The sequence below is a fragment of the Pistacia vera genome, unplaced genomic scaffold (genome assembly GCF_008641045.1).
Source record: "Pistacia vera cultivar Batoury unplaced genomic scaffold, PisVer_v2 Contig296, whole genome shotgun sequence".
NCBI lineage: Eukaryota > Viridiplantae > Streptophyta > Magnoliopsida > Sapindales > Anacardiaceae > Pistacia > Pistacia vera.
In genome coordinates, this window is record NW_022196108.1 from 63,415 (window position 1) to 88,864 (window position 25,450).

The 25,450-nt window shown below is 33.7% G+C and overlaps 1 protein-coding gene across 1 annotated transcript; it reads right to left on the reverse strand.

Annotated features, from left to right (window-relative positions):
* Positions 1 to 1,250: 1,250 nt before the first annotated feature.
* On the reverse strand, positions 1,251 to 15,167 carry LOC116135216 (protein MID1-COMPLEMENTING ACTIVITY 1). Its single transcript, XM_031420918.1, is given in 9 exon segments — positions 1,251 to 1,654; positions 1,878 to 1,971; positions 2,424 to 2,467; positions 2,470 to 2,497; positions 2,499 to 2,530; positions 12,826 to 12,897; positions 13,243 to 13,352; positions 13,747 to 14,165; positions 14,732 to 15,167. Coding segments are annotated over 9 exon segments (1,260 nt in total). The 5' UTR covers positions 15,140 to 15,167; the 3' UTR covers positions 1,251 to 1,601.
* Between the last annotated feature and the right edge of the window lie 10,283 nt (positions 15,168 to 25,450).

Consider the following 25,450-nt stretch of genomic DNA (forward strand, 5'->3'; position numbering starts at 1 on the left):
AAAAGGATTTGATTTCAACAGTTGAGAAAAAGAAACCAGTTGGTCATGATTGTTACTGAATTGACTGGTTTCAACAAATCACTGTAAGTCCTCATAGTCGCGAGTGGCAATATAAGTATAAAACTAGCAAGTAAGCCAATTCTTAACGACTAATGGATTAATACTATATTCACAAACTTTTTTCATTAATTTTTTTTTGTAAATGTAACGTACCAATTCATAATTGATTAGTTTATATTGGATTCTACCTGTCCAATAATAAGTCTCATCTGACTAAATATGAATTGACTAATTACAAACTACAAACTTCGCATTTATGAGAACAATTTGTAAGAAGTATTTTTCAACATATCTTTATTCATTCTCAACATGCACTTCTTTTTTCTTTTTTGATAAGGGTGTTCAAGCTAACTTGTACACACCTCAATTAATTTTCAGGATCCTAAAATTAACGATCGGTTAAACCCTCCGATGACAACCCACTAGTTTTAACAAGTCATTATAAATCCTCATAGTCGCAAGTGGGACTAGAACTACCAAGTAAACCAATTCTCAACATTTTTTTTTTTTTTTTTTTAATGATAAGGGTATGCCAACTTACACACTTCAACTAATTCCCAAAACCCTAAAGTTAATGGCTAGGTAAACCCTCCAATAGCAACTCCTGTTAGCAATCAAAGATAATCGAATTTAAGACCTCTTAAGTAATATATCCAAAAGTCTCCATCGTCGCACTTGATCACTTAAAAGGTGGTTAATACTCAACATCCTTAAGATACCAATCATTATTCCTTTTAAGAATAAGGGCCATGTATTGAGACACCTTGGGTCCATCATTTAACAAGTTTCATTTAATCAGCAACTGTTGTTTCCACTTTCCACCGCTAGATATTGATTATGGCTCCTTGGTTTTAAATGAGAACAAATTCTGAGTTGTAAGTTGTAACACGTGAATAACAACAGGCTGGCAAACTGCAATGAGATGTCCATTTTACCTAATCAATTAACAACATTCCTATCTTTCTTTTCTTACTGTTTCTTGACAACTAAGGAAATGACCAATTCTTCACCATTTAAAAAGTAAAAATCAAAAATGTCTATGGATGAAGCTGATATAGATTTTTATATGCTCAACTTTAAATTAACAGCTAAATGCATAGTTGAGTATGCATAGCTTCAACCAATCACCCAACTGATGTGCCCATGGCATAAATAAGACACGGCCTATATGTTAAATCTAGAGTCTAGACTAACCACCAAATAATAGAGGTGAAATTTCATCAAGATTTCGTGGCTGGCCGGCTAGAGTTAGGTCATCCATGGAAATATGGATCCCGGATTATTCAAGTCAATGGTTAGCCAACATGAGTACATAATAAAACCAGGTAATTAACTCAAACAACACTATACCTTAAAAAAATAGTCTATGATACATCATTTGTGAAATGTGGAGATTACTTTACATAGGGGTGAACTCATGGTGCAGAAGCATTCTCAATACAAGTTTTATATCACAGTGGCAACTAGCTGTTACCTCTATTTTGGCTTTTGGAAGTCGATGAATCTCCAACCAGCAGCTAAATCGAGATTTCATTAGGTCATTATGATTCCATGAATTGTAAGGGTGGGGGGCTCGTTTTTGTCTTCTCAGGACCTGCAAGTTGGTTTTATACCAACATGAAAAGAGGGAAAATTGTGACAAAAATCCATGAAATAGAAGGGCATAAGGAACCTCCAAGACAGATGATGCAACATGACTTGGTATCCTCAAACTTAGTAACAGAATCACCTGTGCTCAGTACCAGAGATATGGACAATGGATCTAGAAGAGATCGTGCATTTTACAAAAAGAAGTGAAGCACTAGCATAGGACATACCATAGATGCCACGGATTTCCACTTCTCGCCATTCTTGGACAAGAGCACAGCAGCAACACATCAAATGTGACAAGAAATCATCAACAAACCCACCCTGCGAAAGGAGGAGACAATAAGCAGATTATATGGGAAACAAATTAAAGAAAGATCAAGTTTTGGACTTTAGGATTAATTATATGGGACTAAATCCTCCATCAACACTCATCCTAATGTATGGTCTTGCAAGTAGAAGATCATTGAGTGCAATTTTCAGCAAGAAAAATGATTTTTAAAATCTGCTACAAGCATGTTTTTCTTGTTTTCATTTTCCCATTCTTTATGCTGATTCAACGTCCCCTATAAGTCTTAAAGGGGTCTGCTTATGTTAAATGCTTCTGAAATGATCAATCTTTTGCATTTAGATCAAGGTGGCAATGGATACACCATATTTACAGTGAGGCACACAAACAGGAGAATAAACAACAGCAGCCGCATCCAGAGGTTTTTTTCCTAATCTATTTTGACTAACAGAAGAGATCATGATCATGCAGTGCAGAGAATTAGTACCGTGATGTTCAATGTCTTACGAAGCTTCCTTCTAACGCAGCAGTGTAGCAACAGCATGATAATATCAACGAGTTATGCCATGAGTTCATTACATGCCTCTGCAGAAGCTGATGAATACAGAACCACAATTATAACATGTAAGCTTTTAAGTGATATAGCCACAGAAATTTCAAAAATGTTGGTCAATATGATAGAAAAATCATAAAACTGAAAATTCATATGATTCATGCATAGGATCATCATTTTAGATCCATTACCAATGAACTGAAATATTGCATGCAACTTTTCTAAATTGTCGATCAGATCAGAAATTAATATAGTCAAACCCTGTAAAAATTAATCACAAGTTTCAATAACTGGTTACCATGTCTCCTAACAGTCAAGGCAGCACCAAAAAAATATCAGGAACTTCTAACTGAGATGTACATGGTGATCGAAGTAATCTGAAAAAATCCTCAAATCTAACATGTCTCCTCCACTGAGCCAGCTAAACCAGGTTGCATCTTTACAAACTAGTGAGCAACAGAATTCAGAAACCTGATGATCCTGACTATGACCAACTTTACACAATTAATAATCAGCATCAGTTTTTTTTTTTTTTTCCAATTCTTTGGGCCAAAGGTACCAGTGGAGCCTTCAAATTCTAAAGAGAATGCTAGATCACTAACACTGAAGATGAAATCAAGGTCTGATTACCTAGTCTTCCAGACAATTATGTCACTAAAGAACCTTTGCTCCATGAGGCATCCAAAGCAATTTATAGCCCTTTTACATAAAATTGTAACATCTGTAACTCAAATTGGCTTAAAGTGACTATAAGCAAAAGAGTATGCAGATAGTGTGATATATCTAGCGAGTTCTTTTTAGTGGGTCAAGCATCTTGGAGCATTAACTTGTGTTTTGAAAGGGAACATTTGAATACGTTTAGCTGTTGGTGTAATCAAGATTTTAACATGATCAGAATATTCCAAGTTAAACTTTAAACTAAAAAGTTTGCACAAGCAACAAAATACAAAACAATATGGAAAATTCCTACAAAAATTACATGAGCCAAAATATGTTCAAGTTAGCAGATTGGGCCTAAATGCCCAGGTTCTAATTCTATCACATCTAAACACAGGATAGGCAACTATAGTTTGAAACTGACCCAGGTTAGAAACTACTTACAAATGTGCCTGTTATTCGCCACAGTTGCAATTTTGATAATGTGCCACAAGGATAGAATAACGTCTTTATACCTGCAATGGGGACAAGCTGCTTAGACACTGAGCAAATATTTGGAATATACAAGATTTCAGTTCAGCAGCATATATTTCTCAATCTATCATCTACAGGATGTGACTCTAGTCATAGAGTTGAAAGAGACAAATGAAATTAGGTATAGACTTCACCTTCATGATTGGTAGGAGGTGCAATAATGTAGCTATGTAAAAACAAAGGCATATTACCAGATTTCAATGTTACAGCTAAACAGAAATGCAATGGCATGAAACACCACCATATGATATTGACTACTCTACAAAATCACTTTCCAAAAGATAATCTAAAGTGATCACACGCGAGAGGACATACACAGAAGAGGTCAGAACAACAGCCGAGCAGATCACTATGCCATTCTTCATGCTGAAAAGACCCCTTCTTGACTAGATCCTGTCCTGATGAACTGAAGATGTGTTTCTGAACAGAAAAGGTGGCATCACACTTTCAGCATCCTTTGTTATACTAGCTACAGTATCAAAATTTTAACATGCAAACAAACAGATGCTAAAGGACAATAGAATACATATGAACTCTATAGGCACAGCCTAAATCCCAACTGCTTCAGATAAAACTAGTCACATTTTAGATCCTGTGTATCAATTCAAACCACATTATCCAGTCAAAAGTGCAGTTACTTTTTGGTATATTAAAATTATGTTTTGATACATATTATAGAACAAAATATATGAAAAATATAATCAAGGTGATATATACAGACTACCCCACATGCTAACATGAGCACCATTATTAACTGTATGTGAATTCAACCTAAGAGGCATAAAAGCAGAAAAGAATATATAACCTGGAAGTCGTGCGAGAATCAACTTTTTTAGGAGAGTGCTCATCATACGTAATGTTGCTCACTATCAGCATCAGAATAGTTGCGCTCTACTTTCTTAAAACTTTTTTGGGGAACTCTCTTCCGAAGAGGACTTGCTGCAACAGTTTCTGTAACACAATCAAACGCTGATCACTTCAACCTGGTTCACATCCATATTAGCCTGTGATAGTTGCAATTCTGTTGAAGCTTTTCATTTTCCTTTTTCAATATTTCATTAAACCCCATTTTTGGGTAGGAAGAAGATAAAGTCTTTTTAAGAACCATAGTTTCATGTTTTGAAGGTTCCCTATGCAGGATAGCAGTTTGCAACTTTTGGTCCTCCTCATCCAATGTGTATTCGCATTGATCCTTCTCAATATATTCCAGTCTCTCCTGTCAAGTATCAGATAATCTAAAATTATTCAGCTCAAAGATTATGTTATAAACATCACCACCACATACTATCAAGGAAACTAAAAGATCCAACAGAGTGATCTTATGATCAACTTCCATAATTACAAGACCCACACATTCTACAATATAATGCAAAACAATACGTTATCAATCTTTGATGCAGAACAATACGAAACAGAGTTGCATGTACTCACACAAAGAAATGCAATCCACAATCGCTCGTCAAACTGGAAGCATCAAAGGTGGTCATCCCATCAAATCCCACAGGTGATTTCTCAATATTCCATGTAAGTCCAATTGACCCACTGAACTTTCTTTCCGTAATTAAAATTTTCATGAAACCCGAGTCTAATTGAATCCAAGAAAAAAAATATTACGCAAGAGCGGGTTAATCATTTCGTCACAAGTCTTTGACAAAGCAAACCAGTAATAACTTTTGTAAACATATAAAAGCTTCTACAAATACTAAAACAGTCTTCATTTGATAGTAAAAAGGAGGAGCCAAGAACAATCAATACCCTCACTCGAGCATTATCAACAAGAGTAATAAGAGGAACAATCTTCAAATATCGATCAATCTCATTCTGCGCCTTCCGAACTGATACACGATGTTCCACCCATGGCAAGGAGATAAAGATAGCTCCGGTCCTGACACTTTTACAAATGTAAGACCTTCTAAGGGCGTCCTCAAGCTGCTCAAAGGCTCACGTGTCTCCGGGTACTTCTTAAGCTCCGAGATCCTGAGCTGCTCCAGCAAGTTCCCTATCAACTTCAAGTGCTGCGCAAATTGCCTGCAGTTCTTTTTGTGCATTCTAGCCGTCCTTGCAGCTTTACTATCATTCCTATCAGTCGAACCGCATCAATGCCCGTGAGTTGGGCGACATTCGCTATCTCTCCAAATGTTCCCAAGATGACATTTATCTAGCTGAAGAAATGAACTTTCAAGCAATGATTTCCAGGAAATTTTGAAAATGTCACGATTTTACATTTTTTTTTTTTTTTTTTTTGAGTTTTAATTTTTACCTCTTCTAAGTCTAAGCACTAGCCAGTATCAGAAAATAAGAACGTCGTATTTGCTAAAGTTTCTCCAGTTGCATTGTCAGAAGGAAGAGCTGAGCTTAAGATCTCTCCGCCATGGCGCTCTGACTCGGTATCATCGATGTTTCAGAGAATCCGGTAAAAGATCTACAGTGGAGATATCAGCTGCAAACAAGTGTAAATTGAGATACCAAATCTTGAAAATTATCCATTACGCAACCAATGTCAACTTCTCACAAAAAGAAAAAAAAATTAAAAAAAGAAAAAGAAAAAAAGCAAACAATTAAACAAAAGATATCCTCACTTAATTCTCTTCAGCTGAAGAGAGAAAAATAATAAATTTTATCCAATTAATGCAAATGCTCGTGACATACTCACAAACTCCAGAGTTGTTTATTTTGAAGAGTCAATCCGAAAAAGAAGAAGAAGCATTGAATTCTGCGATTAAGAGACATTGCTTTGCGCAGAAGCAGTTTCTTCTTCTCAGTGATGGATTTGGACGATTATGAGCGAGTGAGGCTCAAATCTCACTCTCAATCTCTCAACCTTTCAATCTCTCTCTGTCTCTCTCTCTCTCTCTCTCTTATCGGTCACAGTTTCGGTGTATTTTTGTCTCTCTATTCAGTTCACGCACAGAGTGCCACATTCACCAAACCAGACAAACAGCATTTGTGGTGGAGAACAGATGAAAGGACACATGCCCCTCCTTTGCGTTGCGTCCTTCACGGGGCGACTGTTTGTACGAAATTAATATTTTACCCTTTAGGTTTGAGTTTGACTAATACACCAAGATGATTCAGAAAATACAAAGTCGCCCAATTCGTAACAAAAAAGACTAAAATACCCTAAATTATTGCTTTTAAGTTTCTTATTTTATTATCTATATTATTTTTTTATTAAATTTTCATGTGTGTTGAGATGGATTTGGAAGATGATAATTGATTTTACTAAATTTTTATAAAAATTAAAATAATTTATTTATTTTTACAATTTTTTAAATAAACCCACTATCCCTTTTAAAGTTAACATAATAATGTTAAAGATTATTTATCTTTTTATGAATTCCTAAATGAAATCTATTATCATCTTTCAAATATTATATTTAAACATATAAATTAAATGAATTCAAATAAGAAACCTAAAAATGATCATTTAGGGCATTTTAGTCTTTAGGTACCATTTGGGTGAAATTGTCACTTTTGAAATCTTCTTGACATAATGGAATTAACTCAAACCTCATAGGTAAAAATTTTTAATCTGGGTTGAGTTGACTCTTAGCAAGATTTCAGATCAAAGACAAAGTGCAATGAAGATTGCCAGGGCCAGCTGGCAATTTATCGGTGAGATAAAATTAAATGTACAACAAGATTAATTACTTTGACTAACGTGTCCATGCCATGGGTAAAGCCGCCCTATTGGTTCTTAAAAAGGCTAGTTAAGACATGATCATGATGGTTAGTGGAATTAGTTTAGAGGTTTAATTCGATTTTTTTGTGTAATTAAATTATGTTTAATATGTTAAATACGTATGTTGAGTACGTAGTATGCAATTCATGAATAAGTGTTTTTAGATGTAAAGTTTATATAACATGTTACACACTATTATATAGTAAGTAATCTTGACTATTCTAAATACATAAAAGTAATGAAGTAAGTACCTTGGCATGTGGAAATTTTGCGAAAGGCTATGAACAGTGAGCAAAGACACGTGGTGTAACGATTTCACATAACCTTGATAATATCCGTTTGGGCGATTTAATATATAGTTTAGAATTTTTAATAAGAAAAATATTATGTACATGAACGGGGTGATTAGAGACTTTTGGGTATATTATTATATTATTTAAGAGGTCATCAGTTTGATTCTCCTCAATTGCTAATAGAGATCGTCACTGAAGATTTATCCGGTCGTTAATTTCAGGGCCTTAAGAGATTAGTTGAGGTGTACGCAAGTTGAGTCGAACACTTTTAATCACCAAAAAAAAAAAAAAAAAAGATATGTTCATGATTAGCGTGTAGGTGATTAGCACAGCATTCTATCGTCATGATCACCTACTTAAATCTTGAGAGCCAAGGGTATTCGAATCTAAGATTGTATGCCTTAACCATACATCCCAATGCTTGTGCTATCACTTAAGCTACCCAATGGTGGGTTTTACAAACACGTAATGGTCCCATCATTAATGTCACTTAATAATAAAATTTAAAAAAAAATATGTTTTCAAGATACCTTTTAAATTTAGTTTCTTACACATACCTATGGGTAGCCCAATAGGAAGGGCGAACCAAAGAGATTGCAAATGAATAGAATTTACAGTTTTAGATTTGATTATCCGCTGTACGCAAAAGCACTACCTTTGTCCACCCCCACAATGATGAGTTGTTATGGGATAACACCCTTTGAAAATTAGTTATAGTACATGTAAGTTAGTGTGGGCGCCTCAGTTATTAAAACATATTAATCAAAATTCGGAAAACGTCCCTTTAAGTCAATGTTCTATGTTTTTTTTACATTAAACAGAACTTCATAATTAAAAGCTTTTATTCCTTGAACATAATAAAAAAATATATTCCAAAGTCTTTAAGAATATGAGTAAATAGTAACGACAGTTAGTCAAATATTCAAAGCAATGTACAAACTTTCGTAAGGGCAGTTAAGACTTTAAGACCTGGGAAAGCAGAGAAGAGCGCAAGAAGTTAAACGGTCAAGATCTCAGAAAAGGAGGAGAAGGATATTAGTGTAATTTAACAGTTTGGGGGAGAAACTGAAAACAGGAAGACGCACAGATTCCAGTTTTAGAATCCCCCATTCCCCGTATTGTTTCCACATCTGTTATCTGCCAACTGCCACGTAGACCCATAATATTTCGAGCACTACAAGACGCACATGCACTCCAATTACACGTGTCCACCATCTTTTTTCCTTCTGTAATCTGTATCGTTCTTGTTGAGTCGCTCTATTTGTTGTCCACGATCTATAAACAAAAGGGTCCACATATGGAATGGGATGGCACATCTCAATAATTTTTGGGCAGCGATTAATTGGCAAAAGTAATTTATTTCGTGTGATGGAAATAATTGCATTTGTTAGGTCTTGCTTTTTGGTCCTGTGGTTCAATCATGTCTACCATTGCTACCACTGTATTTTGATAAGAGTTTAATGAGAGAATTAGATTTGATTGTAAAAAGGGTAAAGAACCAACTACAATTAGCCATATGGGAATTCTTTCAGTTAAGGTGGCTAATTAAGTAAGGTATGAGAATTAGTGAAAGATCAGCTTGCTTCAATTATGTCGTAAATTATACATTGGGACCCCTAATTCGATGACTCTTATAAATTGATGGAGTTGTGCGTCCATTGTGCACTGAAATGATGGGCAACCTCACTGAAAACAACCCAATTGTTAGTGGGTGCGCAGTGATTAGAAAGGCATGAGAACACCAAACTCACGCCGAATATGGCTTTATATCTCCATCGAAATGGAGTGAAAATTAATGCACTTTTAAGAAGGAAATGGAAGACTAAACCACCTTTTAAGTGGTTAAGTGGAACGATAGAGATTTTTAGATAAATTACTTAAGAAGATTTAAATTTGATTTTTCTTGATTGCTAATAAGGATAGCAACTTGAGGGTATACCTGGTTGTTAATTTCAAGACTCCAAAGATTAGTCGAGATGCGCGTAAGCTAATCTAAACACCCTCGATCTCAAAAAAAATCAATTATAAAAAAAATTGGAAGACTTCCCAGTTCTTGCATGGACCAGATGGTCCATTTAATATATTTCTTCTGATGTTTCACGATATGGATTCCATGATCCAGGTCGAAGATCACACTACTTCTTGTTTTATCTAATTTGAGTTATTTCCAATTCAGCAGTATAATTGGCACTATATAAACTCAGTTATAATCTATTTCTAAGAGAAAGATGATAGGTTGCTGAAAACCAATTGCAAACTCTTTGTAAATCGAATTATTGTTTCAACACATTCAATGCAAAAAAAAAAAAAAAAAAATCATTTTCGTCACAAGTCTTTGACAAGCAAACCAGTAATAACTTTTGTAAACATATAAAAGCTTCTACAAATACTAAAACAGTCTTCATTTGATAGTAAAAAGGAGGAGCCAAGAACAATCAATACCCTCACTCGAGCATTATCAACAAGAGTAATAAGAGGAACAATCTTCAAATATCGATCAATCTCATTCTGCGCCTTCCGAACTGATACACGATGTTCCACCCATGGCAAGGAGATAAAGATAGCTCCGGTCCTGACACTATTTACAAATGTAAGACCTTCTAAGGGCGTCCTCAGCTGCTCAAAGGCTCACGTGTCTCCGGGTACTTCTTAAGCTCCGAGATCCTGAGCTGCTCCAGCAAGTTCCCTATCAACTTCAAGTGCTGCGCAAATTGCCTGCAGTTCTTTTTGTGCATTCTAGCCGTACTTGCAGCTTTACTATCATTCCTATCAGTCGAACCGCATCAATGCCCGTGAGTTGGGCGACATTCGCTATCTCTCCAAATGTTCCCAAGATGACATATTATCTAGCTGAAGAAATGAACTTTGCAAGCAATGATTTCCAGGAAATTTTGAAAATGTCACGATTTTACATTTTTTTTTTTTTTTTTTTTGAGTTTTAATTTTTACCTCTTCTAAGTCTAAGCAACTAGCCAGTATCAGAAAATAAGAACGTCGTATTTGCTAAAGTTTCTCCAGTTGCATTGCTCAGAAAGGAAGAGCTGAGCTTAAGATCTCTCCGCCATGGCGCTCTGACTCGGTATCATCGATGTTTCAGAGAATCCGGTAAAAGATCTACAGTGGAGATATCAGCTGCAAACAAGTGTAAATTGAGATACCAAATCTTGAAAATTATCCATTACGCAACCTAATGTCAACTTCTCCAAAAAGAAAAAAAAATTAAAAAAAGAAAAAGAAAAAAAGCAAACAATTAAACAAAAGATATCCTCACTTAATTCTCTTCAGCTCGAAGAGAGAAAAATAATAAATTTTATCCAATTAATGCAAATGCTCGTGACATACTCACAAACTCCAGAGTTGTTTATTTTGAAGAGTCAATCCGAAAAAGAAGAAGAAGCATTGAATTCTGCGATTAAGAGACATTGCTTTGCGCAGAAGCAGTTTCTTCTTCTCAGTGATGGATTTGGACGATTATGAGCGAGTGAGGCTCAAATCTCACTCTCAATCTCTCAACCTTTCAATCTCTCTCTGTCTCTCTCTCTCTCTCTCTCTTATCGGTCACAGTTTCGGTGTATTTTTGTCTCTCTATTCAGTTCACGCACAGAGTGCCACATTCACCAAACCAGACAAACAGCATTTGTGGTGGAGAACAGATGAAAGGACACATGCCCCTCCTTTGCGTTGCGTCCTTCACGGGGCGACTGTTTGTACGAAATTAATATTTTACCCTTTAGGTTTGAGTTTGACTAATACACCAAGATGATTCAGAAAATACAAAGTCGCCCAATTCGTAACAAAAAGACTAAAATACCCTAAATTATTGCTTTTAAGTTTCTTATTTTATTATCTATATTATTTTTTTATTAAATTTTCATGTGTGTTGAGATGGATTTGGAAGATGATAATTGATTTTACTAAATTTTTATAAAAATTAAAATAATTTATTTATTTTTACAATTTTTTAAATAAACCCACTATCCCTTTTAAAGTTAACATAATATGTTAAAGATTATTTATCTTTTTATGAATTCCTAAATGAAATCTATTATCATCTTTCAATATTATTTTTAAACATATAAATAAATGAATTCAAATAAGAAACCAAAATGATCATTTAGGGCATTTTAGTCTTTAGGTACATTTGGGTGAATTGTCACTTTTGAAATCTTCTTGACAATGGATTACTCAAACCTCATGGTAAAAATTTTTAATCTGGGTTGAGTTGACTCTTAGCAAGATTTCAGATCAAAGGCAAAGTGCAATGAAGATTGCCACCAGCTGCAATTTATCGGTGAGATAAAATTAAATGTACAACAGATTAATACTTTGACTAACGTGTCCATCCATGGGTAAAGCCGCCCTATTGGTTCTTAAAAAGGCTAGTTAAGACATGATCATGATGGTTAGTGGAATTAGTTTAGAGGTTAATTCGATTTTTTTGTGTAATTAAATTATGTTTACTATAGCCAGCTAAACCAGGTCATATCTTTAAACAAACTAGTGAGCAACAGAATTCAGAAACCTGATGATCCTGACTATGACCAACTTTACACAATTAATAATCAGCATCAGTTTTTTTTTTTTTTTTCCAATTCTTTTGGGCCAAAGGTACTCAGTGGAGCCTTCAAATTCTAAAGAGAATGCTAGATCACTAACACTGAAGATGAAATCAAGGTCTGATTACCTAGTCTTCCAGACAATTATGTCACTTAAAGAACCATGTGCTCCATGAGGCATCCAAAACAATTTATAGCCCTTTTACATAAAATTGTAACATCTGTAACTCAAATTGGCTTAAAGTAGACTATAAGCAAAAGAGTATGCAGATAGTGTGATATATCTAGCGGGAGTTCTTTTTAGTGGGTCAGAGCATCTTGGAGCATTAACTTGTGTTTTGAAAGGGAACATTTGAATACGTTTAGCTGTTGGTGTAATACAAGATTTTAACATGATCAGAATATTCCAAGTTTAAACTTTAAACTAAAAAGTTTGCACAAGCAACAAAATACAAAACAAATAATGGAAAAATTCCTACAAAAATTACATGAGCCAAAAATATGTTCAAGTTAGCAGATTGGGCCTAAATGCCCAGGTTCTAATTCTATCACATCTAAACACAGGATAGGCAACTATTAGTTTGAAACTGACCCAAAGGTTAGAAACTACTTACAAATGTGCCTGTTATTCGCCACAGTTGCAATCTTTGATAATGTGCCACAAGGATAGAATAACGTCTTTATACCTGCAATGGGGACAAGCTGCTTAGACACTGAGCAAATATTTGGAATATACAAGATTTCAGTTCAGCAGCATATATTTCTCAATCTATCATCTACAGGATGTGACTCTAGTCATAGAGTTGAAAGAGACAAAATGAAATTAGGTATAGACTTCACCATCATGAATTGGTAGGAGGTGCATAAATGTAGCTATGTAAAAACAAAGGCATATTACCAGATTTCAATGTTACAGCTAAAACAGAAATGCAATGGGCATGAAACAGACCACCATATGACTATTGACTACTCTAACAAAATACAATTTCCAAAAGATAATCTAAAGTGATCAACAGCATGAGAGGACATACACAGAAGAGGTTCAGAACAACAGCCGAGCAGATCACTATGCCATTCTTCATGCTGAAAAGAGCCCCTTCTTGACAGTAGATCCTGTCCTGATGAAACTGAAGATGTGTTTCTGAACAGAAAAGGTGGCATCACACTTTCAGCACCCTTTGTTATACTAGCTACAGTATCAAAAATTTTAATCATGCAAACAAACAGATGCTAAAGGACAATAGGAATACATATGAACTCTAGTAGGCACAGCCTAAATCCCAACTGCTTCAGATAAAACTAGTCACATTTTTAGATCCTGTGTATCAATTCAAACCACATTATCCAGTCAAAAGTGCAGTTACTTTTTGGTATATTAAAATTATGTTATTGATACATATTATAGAACAAAATATATGAAAAATATAATACAAGGTGATATATACAGACTACCCCACATGCTAACATGAGCACCATTAATTAACTGTAATGTGAATTCAACCTAGGAGGCATAAAAGCAGAAAAGAATATATAACCTGGAAGTCGTGCGAGAATCAACTTTTTTAGGAGAGTGCTCATCATACGAATAATGTTGCTCACTATCAGCATCAGAATAGTTGCGCTCTACTTTCTTAGAAACTTTTTTTGGGGAACTCTCTTCCGGAAGAGGACTTGCTGCAACAGTTTCTGTAACATCAATCAAACGCTGAATCACTTCAACCTGGTTCACATCCATATTAGCCTGTGATAGTTGCAATTCTAGTTGAAGCTTTTCATTTTCCTTTTTCAATATTTCATTAAACCCCATTTTTGGGTAGGAAGAAGATAAAGTCTTTTTAAGAACCATAGTTTCATGTTTTGAAGGTTCCCTATGCAGGATAGCAGTTTGCAACTTTTGGTCCTCCTCATCCAATGTGTATTCGCATTGATCCTTCTCAATATATTCCAGTCTCTCCTGTCAAGTATCAGATAATCTAAAATTATTCAGCTCAAAGATTATGTTATAAAAAACATCACCACCACATACTATCAAGGAAACTAAAAGATCCAACAGAGTGATCTTATTGATCTAACTCTCATAATTACAAGACCCCAGGCACATTCTAATCAATATATGATGCAAAACAATACGTTATCAATCTTTGATGCAGAACAATACGAAACAGAGTTGCATGTACTCATCAACAAAGAAGTGCAATCCACAATCGCATCGTCAAACAATGGAAGCATCAAAAGGTGGTCATCCCATCAAATCCCACTAGGTGATTTCTCAATATTCCATGTAAGTCCAATTGACCCACTGAACTTTCTTTCCAGTAATTAAAATTTTCATGAAACCCGAGTCTAATTGAATCCAAAGAAAAAAAAATATTACTGCAAGAGCAGGGTTAATCATTTTCGTCACAAGTCATTTGACAAAGCAAACCAGTAATAACTTTTGTAAACAATATAAAAGCTTCTACAAATACTAAAACAGTCTTCATTTGATAGTAAAAAGGAGGGACCAAGAACAATCAATACCCTCACTCGAGCATTATCAACAAGAGTAATAAGAGGAACAATCTTCAAATATCGATCAATCTCATTCTGCGCCTTCCGAAACTGATACACGATGTTCCACCCCATGGCAAGGAGATAAAGATAGCTCCGGTCCTGACAACTATTTACTAAAATGTAAGACCTTCTAAGGGCGTCCTCAAGCTGCTCCAAAGGCTCACGTGTCTCCGGGTACTTCTTAAGCTCCGAGATCCTGAGCTGCTCCAGCAAGTTCCCTATCAACTTCAAGTGCTGCGCAAATTGCCTGCAGTTCTTTTTGTGCATTCTAGCCGTACTTGCAGCTTTTACTATCATTCCTATCAGTCGAACCGCATCAATGCCCGTGAGTTGGGCGACATTCGCTATCTCTCCAAAATGTTCCCAAGATGACATCTTATCTAGCTGAAGAAATGAACTTTGCAAGCAATGATTTATCAGGAAATTTTGAAAATGTCACGATTTTACATTTTTTTTTTTTTTTTTTTTTTTTGAGTTTTTAATTTTTACCTCTTCTAAGTTCTAAGCCAACTAGCCAAGTGTATCAGAAAATAAGAACGTCGATATTTGCTAAAGATTTCTCCAGTTGCATTGCTCAGAAAGGAAGAGCTGAGCTTAAGATCTCTCCGGCCATGGCGCTCTGACTCGGTATCATCGATGTTTCAGAGAATCCGGTAAAAGATCTACAGTGGAGATATCAGCTGCAACAAAGTGTAAATTATGAGATACCAAAATCTTGAAAATTATCCATTACGCAACCTCAATGTCAACTTCTCCACAGAAAGAAAAAAAAATTAAAAAAAAGAAAAAGCAAAAATAAGCAAACAATTAAACAAAAGATATCCTCACTTAATTCTCTTCAGCTCGAAGGAGAGAAAAATAATAAATTTTATGCCAATAATGCAAATGCTCGTGACATACTCACAAACTCCAGAGTTGTTTATTTTGAAGAGTCAAATCCGGAAAAAGAAGAAGAAGCATTGAATTCTGCGATTAAGAGACATTGCTTTGCGCAGAAGCAGTTTCTTCTTCTCAGTGAATGGATTTGGACGATTATGAGCAGAGTGAGGCTCAAATCTCACTCTCAATCTCTCAACCTTTCAATCTCTCTCTGTCTCTCTCTCTCTCTCTCTCTTATCGGTCACAGTTTCGGTGTATTTTTGTCTCTCTATTCAGTTCACGCACAGAGTGCCATACATTCACCAAACCAGACAAACAGCATTTGTGGTGGAGAACGAGAGTGAAAGGACACATGCCCCTCCTTTGCGTTGCGTCCTTCACGGGGCGACTGTTTGTACGAAATTAAATTTTACCCTTTAGGTTTGAGTTTTGACTAATACACCAAGATGATTCAGAAAATACAAAGTCGCCCAATTCGTAACCAAAAAAGACTAAAATACCCTAAATTATTGCTTTTAAGTTTCTTATTTATATTATCTATATTATTTTTTTATTAAATTTTCATGTGTGTGAGATGGGATTTGGAAGATGATAATTGATTTTACTAAATTTTTATAAAAATTAAAATAATTTATTTATTTTTACAATTTTTTAAATAAACCATATCCCTTTTAAAGTTAACATAATATGTTAAAGATTATTTATCTTTTTATGAATTCCTAAATGAAATCTATTATCATCTTTCAATATTATATTTAAACATATAAATAAATGAATTCAAATAAGAAACCAAAATGATCATTTAGGGCATTTTAGTCTTTAGGTACATTTGGGTGAAATTGTCACTTTTGAAATCTTCTTGACAATGGATTAACTCAAACCTCATGGTAAAAATTTTTAATCTGGGTTGAGTTGACTCTTAGCAAGATTTCAGATCAAAGCAAAGTGCAATGAAGATTGCCACCAGCTGCAATTTATCGGTGAGATAAAATTAAATGTACAACAAGATTAATACTTTGACTAACGTGTCCATCCATGGGTAAAGCCGCCCTATTGGTTCTTAAAAAGGCTAGTTAAGACATGATCATGATGGTTAGTGGAATTAGTTTAGAGGTTAATTCGATTTTTTTGTGTAATTAAATTATGTTTATATGTTAAATACGTATGTTGAGTACGTAGTATGCTTCATGAATAATGTTTTTAGATGTAAAGTTTAAAACATGTTACACCTATTATATAGTAAGTAATCTTGATATTCTAAATACATAAAAGTAATGAAGTAAGTACCTTGGCATGTGGCAATTTTGCGAAAGGCTATGAACAGTGAGCAAACACGTGGTGTAACGATTTCACATAACCTTGATAATATCCGTTTGGGCGATTTAATATATAGTTTAGAATTTTAATAAGAAAATATATATACTTATTACTTGATATTATCATTAAGAGTCATCAGTTTGATTCTCCTCAATTTAATAGAGATCGTCACTGAAGTTTATCCGATCGTTAATTCAGCTTAAGAGATTTTGAGGTGTACCAATTGTCGACACTTTTATCACACAAAAAAAAAAAAAATATATGTTCATGATCAGCGTGTAGGTGGTTAGCACAACATTCCCGCATATACCTACTAAATCTTGGAGTCAGGGTATTCGAATCTAAGATGTATGCCTTAACCAACATCCCAACTTGTGCTATCACTTAAGCTACCCAATGGTGGGTTTTACAAATACGTATGGTCCCATCATTAATGTCACTAATAATAAAATTTAAATGTTTAAGATACCTTTTAAATTTAGTTCTCTACACATACCTATGGTACCCAATAAGGGCGAACAAAGAGTTGCAAATGAATAGAATTCCAGTTTAGATTCGATTATCGCTGATGCAAAAGCACTCTTTGCCACCCCCACAATGATGATTGTTATGGGATAGCACCTTGAAAATTAGTTATGTACATTAGTAGTTGGGACTCTCAGTTATTAAAAAACATATTAATCAAAATTCGGAAAACGTCCTTTAAGTCAATGTTCTATGTTTTTTTACATTAAACAGAACTTCATAATTAAAGCTTTATTTTCCTTAACATAATAAAAAATATTCCAAAGTCTTTAAGAATATGAGTAAATGTAACGACAGTTAGTCAAATATTCAAAGCAATGTACAAACTTTCGTAAGGGCAGTTAAGACTTTAAGACCTGGGAAAGCAGAAGAGGGCAAGAAGTTAAACGGTCAAGATCTCAGAAAGGGGAGAAGGATTTAGTGTAATTTAACAGTTTGGGGAGAAGCTGAAAACAGGAAGACGCAAGATTCCAGTTTTGAATCCCCCATTCCCCGTATTGTTTCCAATCTGTTATCTGCCAACTGCCACGTAGACCCATAATATTTCAAGCACTACAAGACGCCATGCACTCCAATTACACGTGTCCACCATCTTTTTTCTTTTGTAATCTGTATCGTTCCTGTTGAGTCGCGCTATAAACAAAAGGGTCCACATATGGAATGGGTGGCACATCTCAATAATTTTTGGCAGCGATAATTGGCAAAAGTAATTTATTTCGTGTGATGGAAATAATTGCATTTGTTAGGTCTGCTTTTTTGGTCCTGTGGTTCAATCATGTCTACCATTGCTACCACTGTATTTTGATAAGAGTTTAATGAGAGAATTAGATTTGATTGTAAAAGGGTAAAGAACACACTACAATTAGCCTATGGGAATTCTTTCAGTTAAGGTGGCTAATTAAGTAAGGTATGAGAATTAGTGAAAGATCAGCTTGCTTCAATTATGTCGTAAATTTACATTGGGACCCCTAATTTGATACCTCTGATGGAGTTGTGCGTCCATTGTGCACTGAAATGATGGGCAACCTCACTGAAAACAACCCAATTGTTAGTGGGTGCGCAGTGATTAGAAAGGCATGAGAACACCAAACTCACGCCGAATATGGCTTTTATCTCCATCGAAATGGAGTGAAAATTAATGCACTTTTAAGAAGAAATGGAAGACTATTTAGTGGAACGATAAAGATTTTGGTATATACTAAGAAAATTAATTTGATTTCTTATTGCTAATAAGGTGCAACTTGAGGGTATACCTGTTAATTCAAGACTCCAAAGATTAGTCGAGATGCGCGTAAGTATTTAACCCCTGATCTCAAAAAAAAATCAATTATAAAAAAATTGGAAGACTTCCCAGTTCTTCATGGACCAGATGGTCCATTTATATATTTCTTCTATTTTCACGATATGGATTCCATGATCCAGGCAAGATCCGCTACTTCTTGTTTTATCTAATTGAGTTATTTCCAATTCAGCGTATATATTGGCACTATATAAACCAGTTATAATCTATTTCTAAGAGAAAGAGATAGGTTGTAAAACCAATTGCAAACTCTTTGTAAATCGAATTTTGTTTCAACACATTCAATGCAAAAAAAAAAAAAAAAAAAAAGGTGACCAAGATTTGCACCAAACATCCGAACCACTTCTCTTTCTTGTATTATTGTTTGATTTATTATTCATCGATCGATCTAGTATCAAGATCACATATTTTATACAAACTCTTATGTAGATTCTACCACGAATCTTACTTACTTTTTGTTGATGCGAAAAACTACATCATTCCCAATTCCTGTATGGACCCTATGGTCCATTTAATATATTTCTTCTGAGATAAACAATATACATTTCTAATAATAAAAACAATAATATTAGATCAATCTAATAATTTTGGATGATTAAAGGCAAAGCAAACATTTAGGGACAAATTTATGAGACAAAAACATAAAGGGTATGGTGAGATAGGGTTAAAGTTAGGTGGAAGAAGAACACGAAAAGTTGAATTGTCGGTATGAGATGTGATATTTTATTTTCATTTAATTTTTCGTTGTTATTATCAATAATTCGTGCTTTTCTATGATGCAGAGTCTGTCCTTTGGGATGGGCATATCACAAAGATGATCCACCATGTTAAGCATTTTTAAACGTGTAATTATAACTACATGTCAATTGAGTCTTTTTCAATAGAAAACATGTTAGTTATGTACAAACATAAATAACCAAGAATTTTAAAAATAGTTTGGATGGAAGGTGCAAATCTTATATCTACTGTTATGATATTACTTTTCTTATGTGTTTTTCATGTACAAGCAAAGTCTGTTCTCAATCTAAATGAGGTGGTTCAAAATAGGGTCAAAAGACTCCCCCAATTAGGGTGAGAGATCAATATATATATTATTGTATTGAAGAACTTACAAATAAAATAAACTTCAAATAGAATGACACACGGCATCGGTGAACTTATAAGTAAAATAAACCTTAGATAAAGTGACACGCGACATGATTGACAACACAAACTTGGGATACGTTGCATGAATTTACTGTATAACACATATTATTAGATTAAAAAAGAAAATATTCTTCACAATTTATTTCATACAAATATGTAGACACTTGTCACAAGTACATATATACTTTTATATCACAGGTTAGCTATACCCTAATGTCGCGGGTACCATTTCTTATATTATAAAGTTTTATAATAATTATTTAACACATAATGGAATGTCGTTGATAACAACCGCCGAGAGAACTTTAAGCTTGTCTTACAACGAAATTAGGGTTTAATTAATTAAATGTAAGAATCCATTAATTGTCATTTTGTAATTGCTATCCATGTGTGTGTATTAATATAATGTCAGAAGTTGGAATCTTTATTTTTTTAGTTAGGTGGGTTAATTAATTAATTATTTAATTAGACGAGGTTTATCGAAATTAATTATTTAAACAAGGCTGATAAGATTGTGGCCAAGTATCCACTAGAAAACAACCCAAGTCTTGGTTTATAAGGCTGTAAAGCAGAATGATTAATTAATTGATTTGGCTGAAGAATTAATAAAAGTTACGGAAAACCATGCATGGTATCAAAAAAATTTATTTCTTTGTTAGGAGCAAAAGTTTCTGCACCGTTTAATTACGAGTAATGTTACGTGCATTTTAATTTAAGTACTAACAATTAAAATATTAAAATATTCTTTTATTTAAAATTTTAAGGAAAATGAAATGACAAAAAAAGATAATTATAACGTCAGTTTATAATTGAATTAGAATAATTTTAATTAGTGGACATAAAATTATTTTTTAATTAATGTTGTGAACGAGATTGCCTCTTAAATATTTGTTGTCGCAAATATATAGGATTGTTATAGTATGTGTATATATATATTAAAACAAAAAAAAATAAACTAAAAAAAAAATAAAAACACACACACTATAACAATATATTGGGTTACTATGGTTTTAGTTAGTACACATAAAATTTCGTTCAATTTTAGATTGCTTTTGGAATGTACGACTCTAATGAATTAAGGAAAATGTTACGTTTACAACATTTATTCACATACTTTCTCTTATCTCATTGTAGCAGTTTATAATTAGTTAATGTGTCTGATAAATCATAGTTGATTAATTGTGAATTACCATGTTCATGTTATAATTGTTTGAAAAAATTTATGGGAAAATATTATAGGTGTTGTATTAATTCATGAATTAATATATCCTTGAAGAAGACATAACGTCAATTTTGTCTGCCTTTTAAAACACGGAGACTTGAGAATTGAATTGACTTGGGGTTGTGGTCCTTTGGCAAGCTGGAGAGGCCCGTGCCAGTCATCATCATCATCGGTTTGTTGCCGTTTCAATTCAACATCTTCCAATTCGTTTTCGTCCTATCTTCACTTCTCAACTCCGTTAGGGTAGCCATCTAAGGAACATATTCCAAGTTTGATTTTAAGGTCACGTACAGATTTGTAGAGGATAAATAGTATTTATTTATATTTTAAGACTTGTTTAATAAAATATCTTATGTTGCAAATGTAAGAGTTGGGATTTGTGAAGGGGGAGTGGCCTTTTGTTTGCAGATTATGTTGAGTTGGGTTAACCTAGACGTGACAGCTTGTAATTTATCAGTTTGCAAATAGATTTCACCTACTTATTTATGAGCAGGCACATTAAGGGTTGTGAAATCCAGTTGTGGACGTAACATTACTAAAAAATAAGATATTTTATTAATTTAGGCTTACTTCAGGATTGTTTTATAATTACTAATGGATCTACTTTTAAAATAATAAATTTTAGAAATAGTCTAATGGTTTTTTATTTATTTTAAATCATTTTTAGTTTTAGGAGATGATACATTAATAATATAAAAAGACCAAAATAGGTATATTTGAATTAGTGTTTTTTCAATTATTAAAATCAATTTCTTAAAATAAAAGAATTAGAATTTAGAAAAGACAAAATTGAAATCTGGCCTATGGTTGCCTGCTAGCGGCTAGTGAGTGTACACCGTTGGCACCATTGAACTTGCAAGCCGACGATCTATGCAATGGTGTTAGCAGTTTGTGAAAATCCAGAGACTTTAAGCTACAATAAGTTGGAGAAAGTTTGATTGAAACTTTGTCGGCTTTCTATGGTTTAGTGCCGCCAACACCATTACATAGATCACAAGCCGATGATCTTAATGGTGCTAGCAATGTAATCTCACTCAATGGAAAAATAAAATAAAAATTCCAACGACTCCTAGGCTAGTTTATGTATTTTTCGTTTTAAAGAATTCTTTATTACTTCATTAATTTGATTTGAAAATTTATTTATAAAAAAAAAATAGAATTTATATTTAATCTTAGGGCATTTTAGTAATTGATTTTCTAAAAGCTAGAATACCTATTTTTGAAATCATTCAATAAAATAAATTATAAGAAAAATAGATGGTTCCATGTTCATTTTTTTCGATCATTATTTAAGAAATAAGTGATTATATGAGAAACTACAACTTCTTTAAATTCACCTTTAATTGAGTTTATTGTATCTAATAAACGTGTTTTTTAGATTCAATAGTATTATATATATAAAATTAAAATTCCGATTTATGGCGTTGATAACACATCATTATTATATATTTATACGAAAAAAAATTTCTTTATCACACCAACCTGTGATTAACGTGGATTATCTCACTTGATAAAACATAACATTATTGCTTTAGGGTTTTATCTCTAAGGTCAACGGGACTATACAAAGGAGAATCTCAGAGTTGACTATAAACATTTGATAAATCAATGTTATCGAAATTGAGGTTAGTCTCTATGGGTGAAAACGAAGGTGATAAGTTGAAGATCTACGGGCATGATGAAGAACAAAAATGTAGGCGAGTGGGCTTGAATAAGAGTTACAGCTGGGCTTTGATGCAGCCTTAATTCTTAGTGAGGGCCCAAAATGGGCCATCAAAATGGGGTTTGAAGAGCATCATCATCACCAGACACCTCAAAAGCTGTAGAGAAGGGGACAGGGTTCGTGTCTGTCTACATATTTTCAAAGTGCCATTGAAATTTGCTTCCAAATTTCAATAATATCAAAATCATTTTCAAATTAATTAAATGGTCTTGTTGATTATATTGATTTATTTAACAATATTTATTACTGTTGTGCCAAAAATACACATTAACCAGACTCCTCAAAAGCTGTAGAGAAGGGGACAGGATTCGTGTTTGTCTACATATTTTCAAAGTGTCATTGAAATTTGCTTCCAAATTTCAATAATATCAAAATCATTTTCAAATTAATTAAATGGTCTTGTTGATTATATTGATTTATTTAACTATATTCATTATTGTTGTGCCAAAAATACGCATTAATATCAACATCACCAATCAGAGTTCAACAAACACTTAAAGATAATGTGGTATTAACTGTCAAAAACTCAAACCGTCTACAAGAGATATTTTATATGAATCCTATCTCATTTTAAGATAATGATTAAGAAGTGGTCTCCACGTGTCAAGATAACTTGTAAAAACACTAATTATATTGACTTCAAAGATATAAATGAGCATCTCTCTTCATGAAAAAATGGTTGGCTGAGCATACGAGAGCTAGACAAACATTTGAGCTTTATTATTTTCTCTCTATAAACAAAATATTTCTCCATTTTTGTACACCTATAGTCAGAGAATAATAAAATAACAGTGGATGTAGGATTTGCTTTAAGCATCCGAACCACTATAAAAATCTCTCTTGTCAATCTATTATTTATGTTTCTGTAAACATATATAGTCTCTGCACCATAATCAATATTCATAATCATTCACGTGTAATTTCTAAGAACTGTTTAACACTTTGAATGTACAAGTCGTTGGTGTCAAAAATCAAACATCGACAATTACAAAGTAAACTATGCTTACTCGGGTCTATTCAAATGTGGTGTTTCTTTTCTAGTTTACATATCACTTATGTCAAACTTTTGACAAACATGTCTTTGAAAGTTTGGTTTTAACTTTCTATGAAACAACAGTTAAAAAATTGCATCAATCCACCGCCACATCCTCTCCTCTTCAATCTTAGGAGAAAGGGGGATCCGAACTTGAGACTATGCATCTTAATCACACAACTCAACACTCATCCTATCATTTGAGCTACCCAAAGGTAGTTATCGACAATTTTTGCCAAACGGTTAATTGTTTTAGTACTATTACAAATTTTTAATGTAAAAATGGTTTGTCTTTTAATTTAAATCATAAACTGTTTATTTAAAATGTTTCTTTTTTCTCTTGCATGTTACATTTAATTGATATAACATCTATTCGAAGGTGTTAACATTTAACCGATAGAATCTTTACTTAAAAGTGTTAACGTTAGTCCCAAAATTAGAGGGAGAAAATGTTTGTACACCAAACATTAGAAAATTATTAATTCTTTTTGTGAATATATCAAATATATGTCATATGATATAATTTCAGAAGAGAAAAATAAAAAATAAAAAACGAAGTTACAGTTTGTTAGAACCAAAATCCCACATCAGTTGGGAGACGAGAGTTTTGGAATAACACAAGTACACCCTCATTATTTAGAGACACATTTTCAAGATAAAATCGTGCAGACCCAAGGAATAAAGTGGACAATACTTTTGGAAACTCATCTACGAGTTCACCATGTGTCTGGATCCAATATACATTAACACAATTAATAATAATAAGTTTATAAACATAAATTATTACTAATAATATTATTTTCATGATGATATCGGATCCCAAGTGGACCAAAGACTTTTGTTAGATCCACATTCGCATTACTTTGACTGCTTTCTAATTTCCAAATTCCAATTGAACGACTTCACATGCAAATCGTTTGTCCAAGCCCAGCACCCCCTGGACTGCAACACCCTCTTCATTAAATACCCTAAGAGCGTCACTCTCGTGTAATTAATGAGGCGTGAAAGGGTTTAATTCGTCCTTTCACCGTTTTTATTTTTCTCATGTATACCGCCTGAGAACGTCCCGCCTTAATTCTCGTCACCTAAATTAAAAGTCCAAAACTACCCACGCCTTGTCCCGTACTTGTTAAAAAAAAAAAAAAAAAAAATTAATATCTCTTCTTTGGATTCTGAAAAGGGTACCCATTAAAAACCAGATCAAAGTATTTGACGGGCTGAGATCTTCCAATGAAATGGAATATTGAGGGTATTTTAGTCATTGAAAATATATTACTTTCCCTCTCAAAAATCTTATTTTTGAAATTAAATAATATTCCACTTTTTATGCTGAGGAGATCTAGTTAGATCACTCCCAGGCCACGCAATGTCCGCCGTCCGATAAGCCCGGTAACCTAAGCATTAAAGACAATAATGGCCCACTGCTCCTAATACCCAATACAAACACGCCACGTAAACAAATAACCAGAATTTATATTCATCTCACTTTCTACGGTTTTTGTTTTCTTAGCACCAGTTGTGGTGAAAATTTGGCGGGCAGT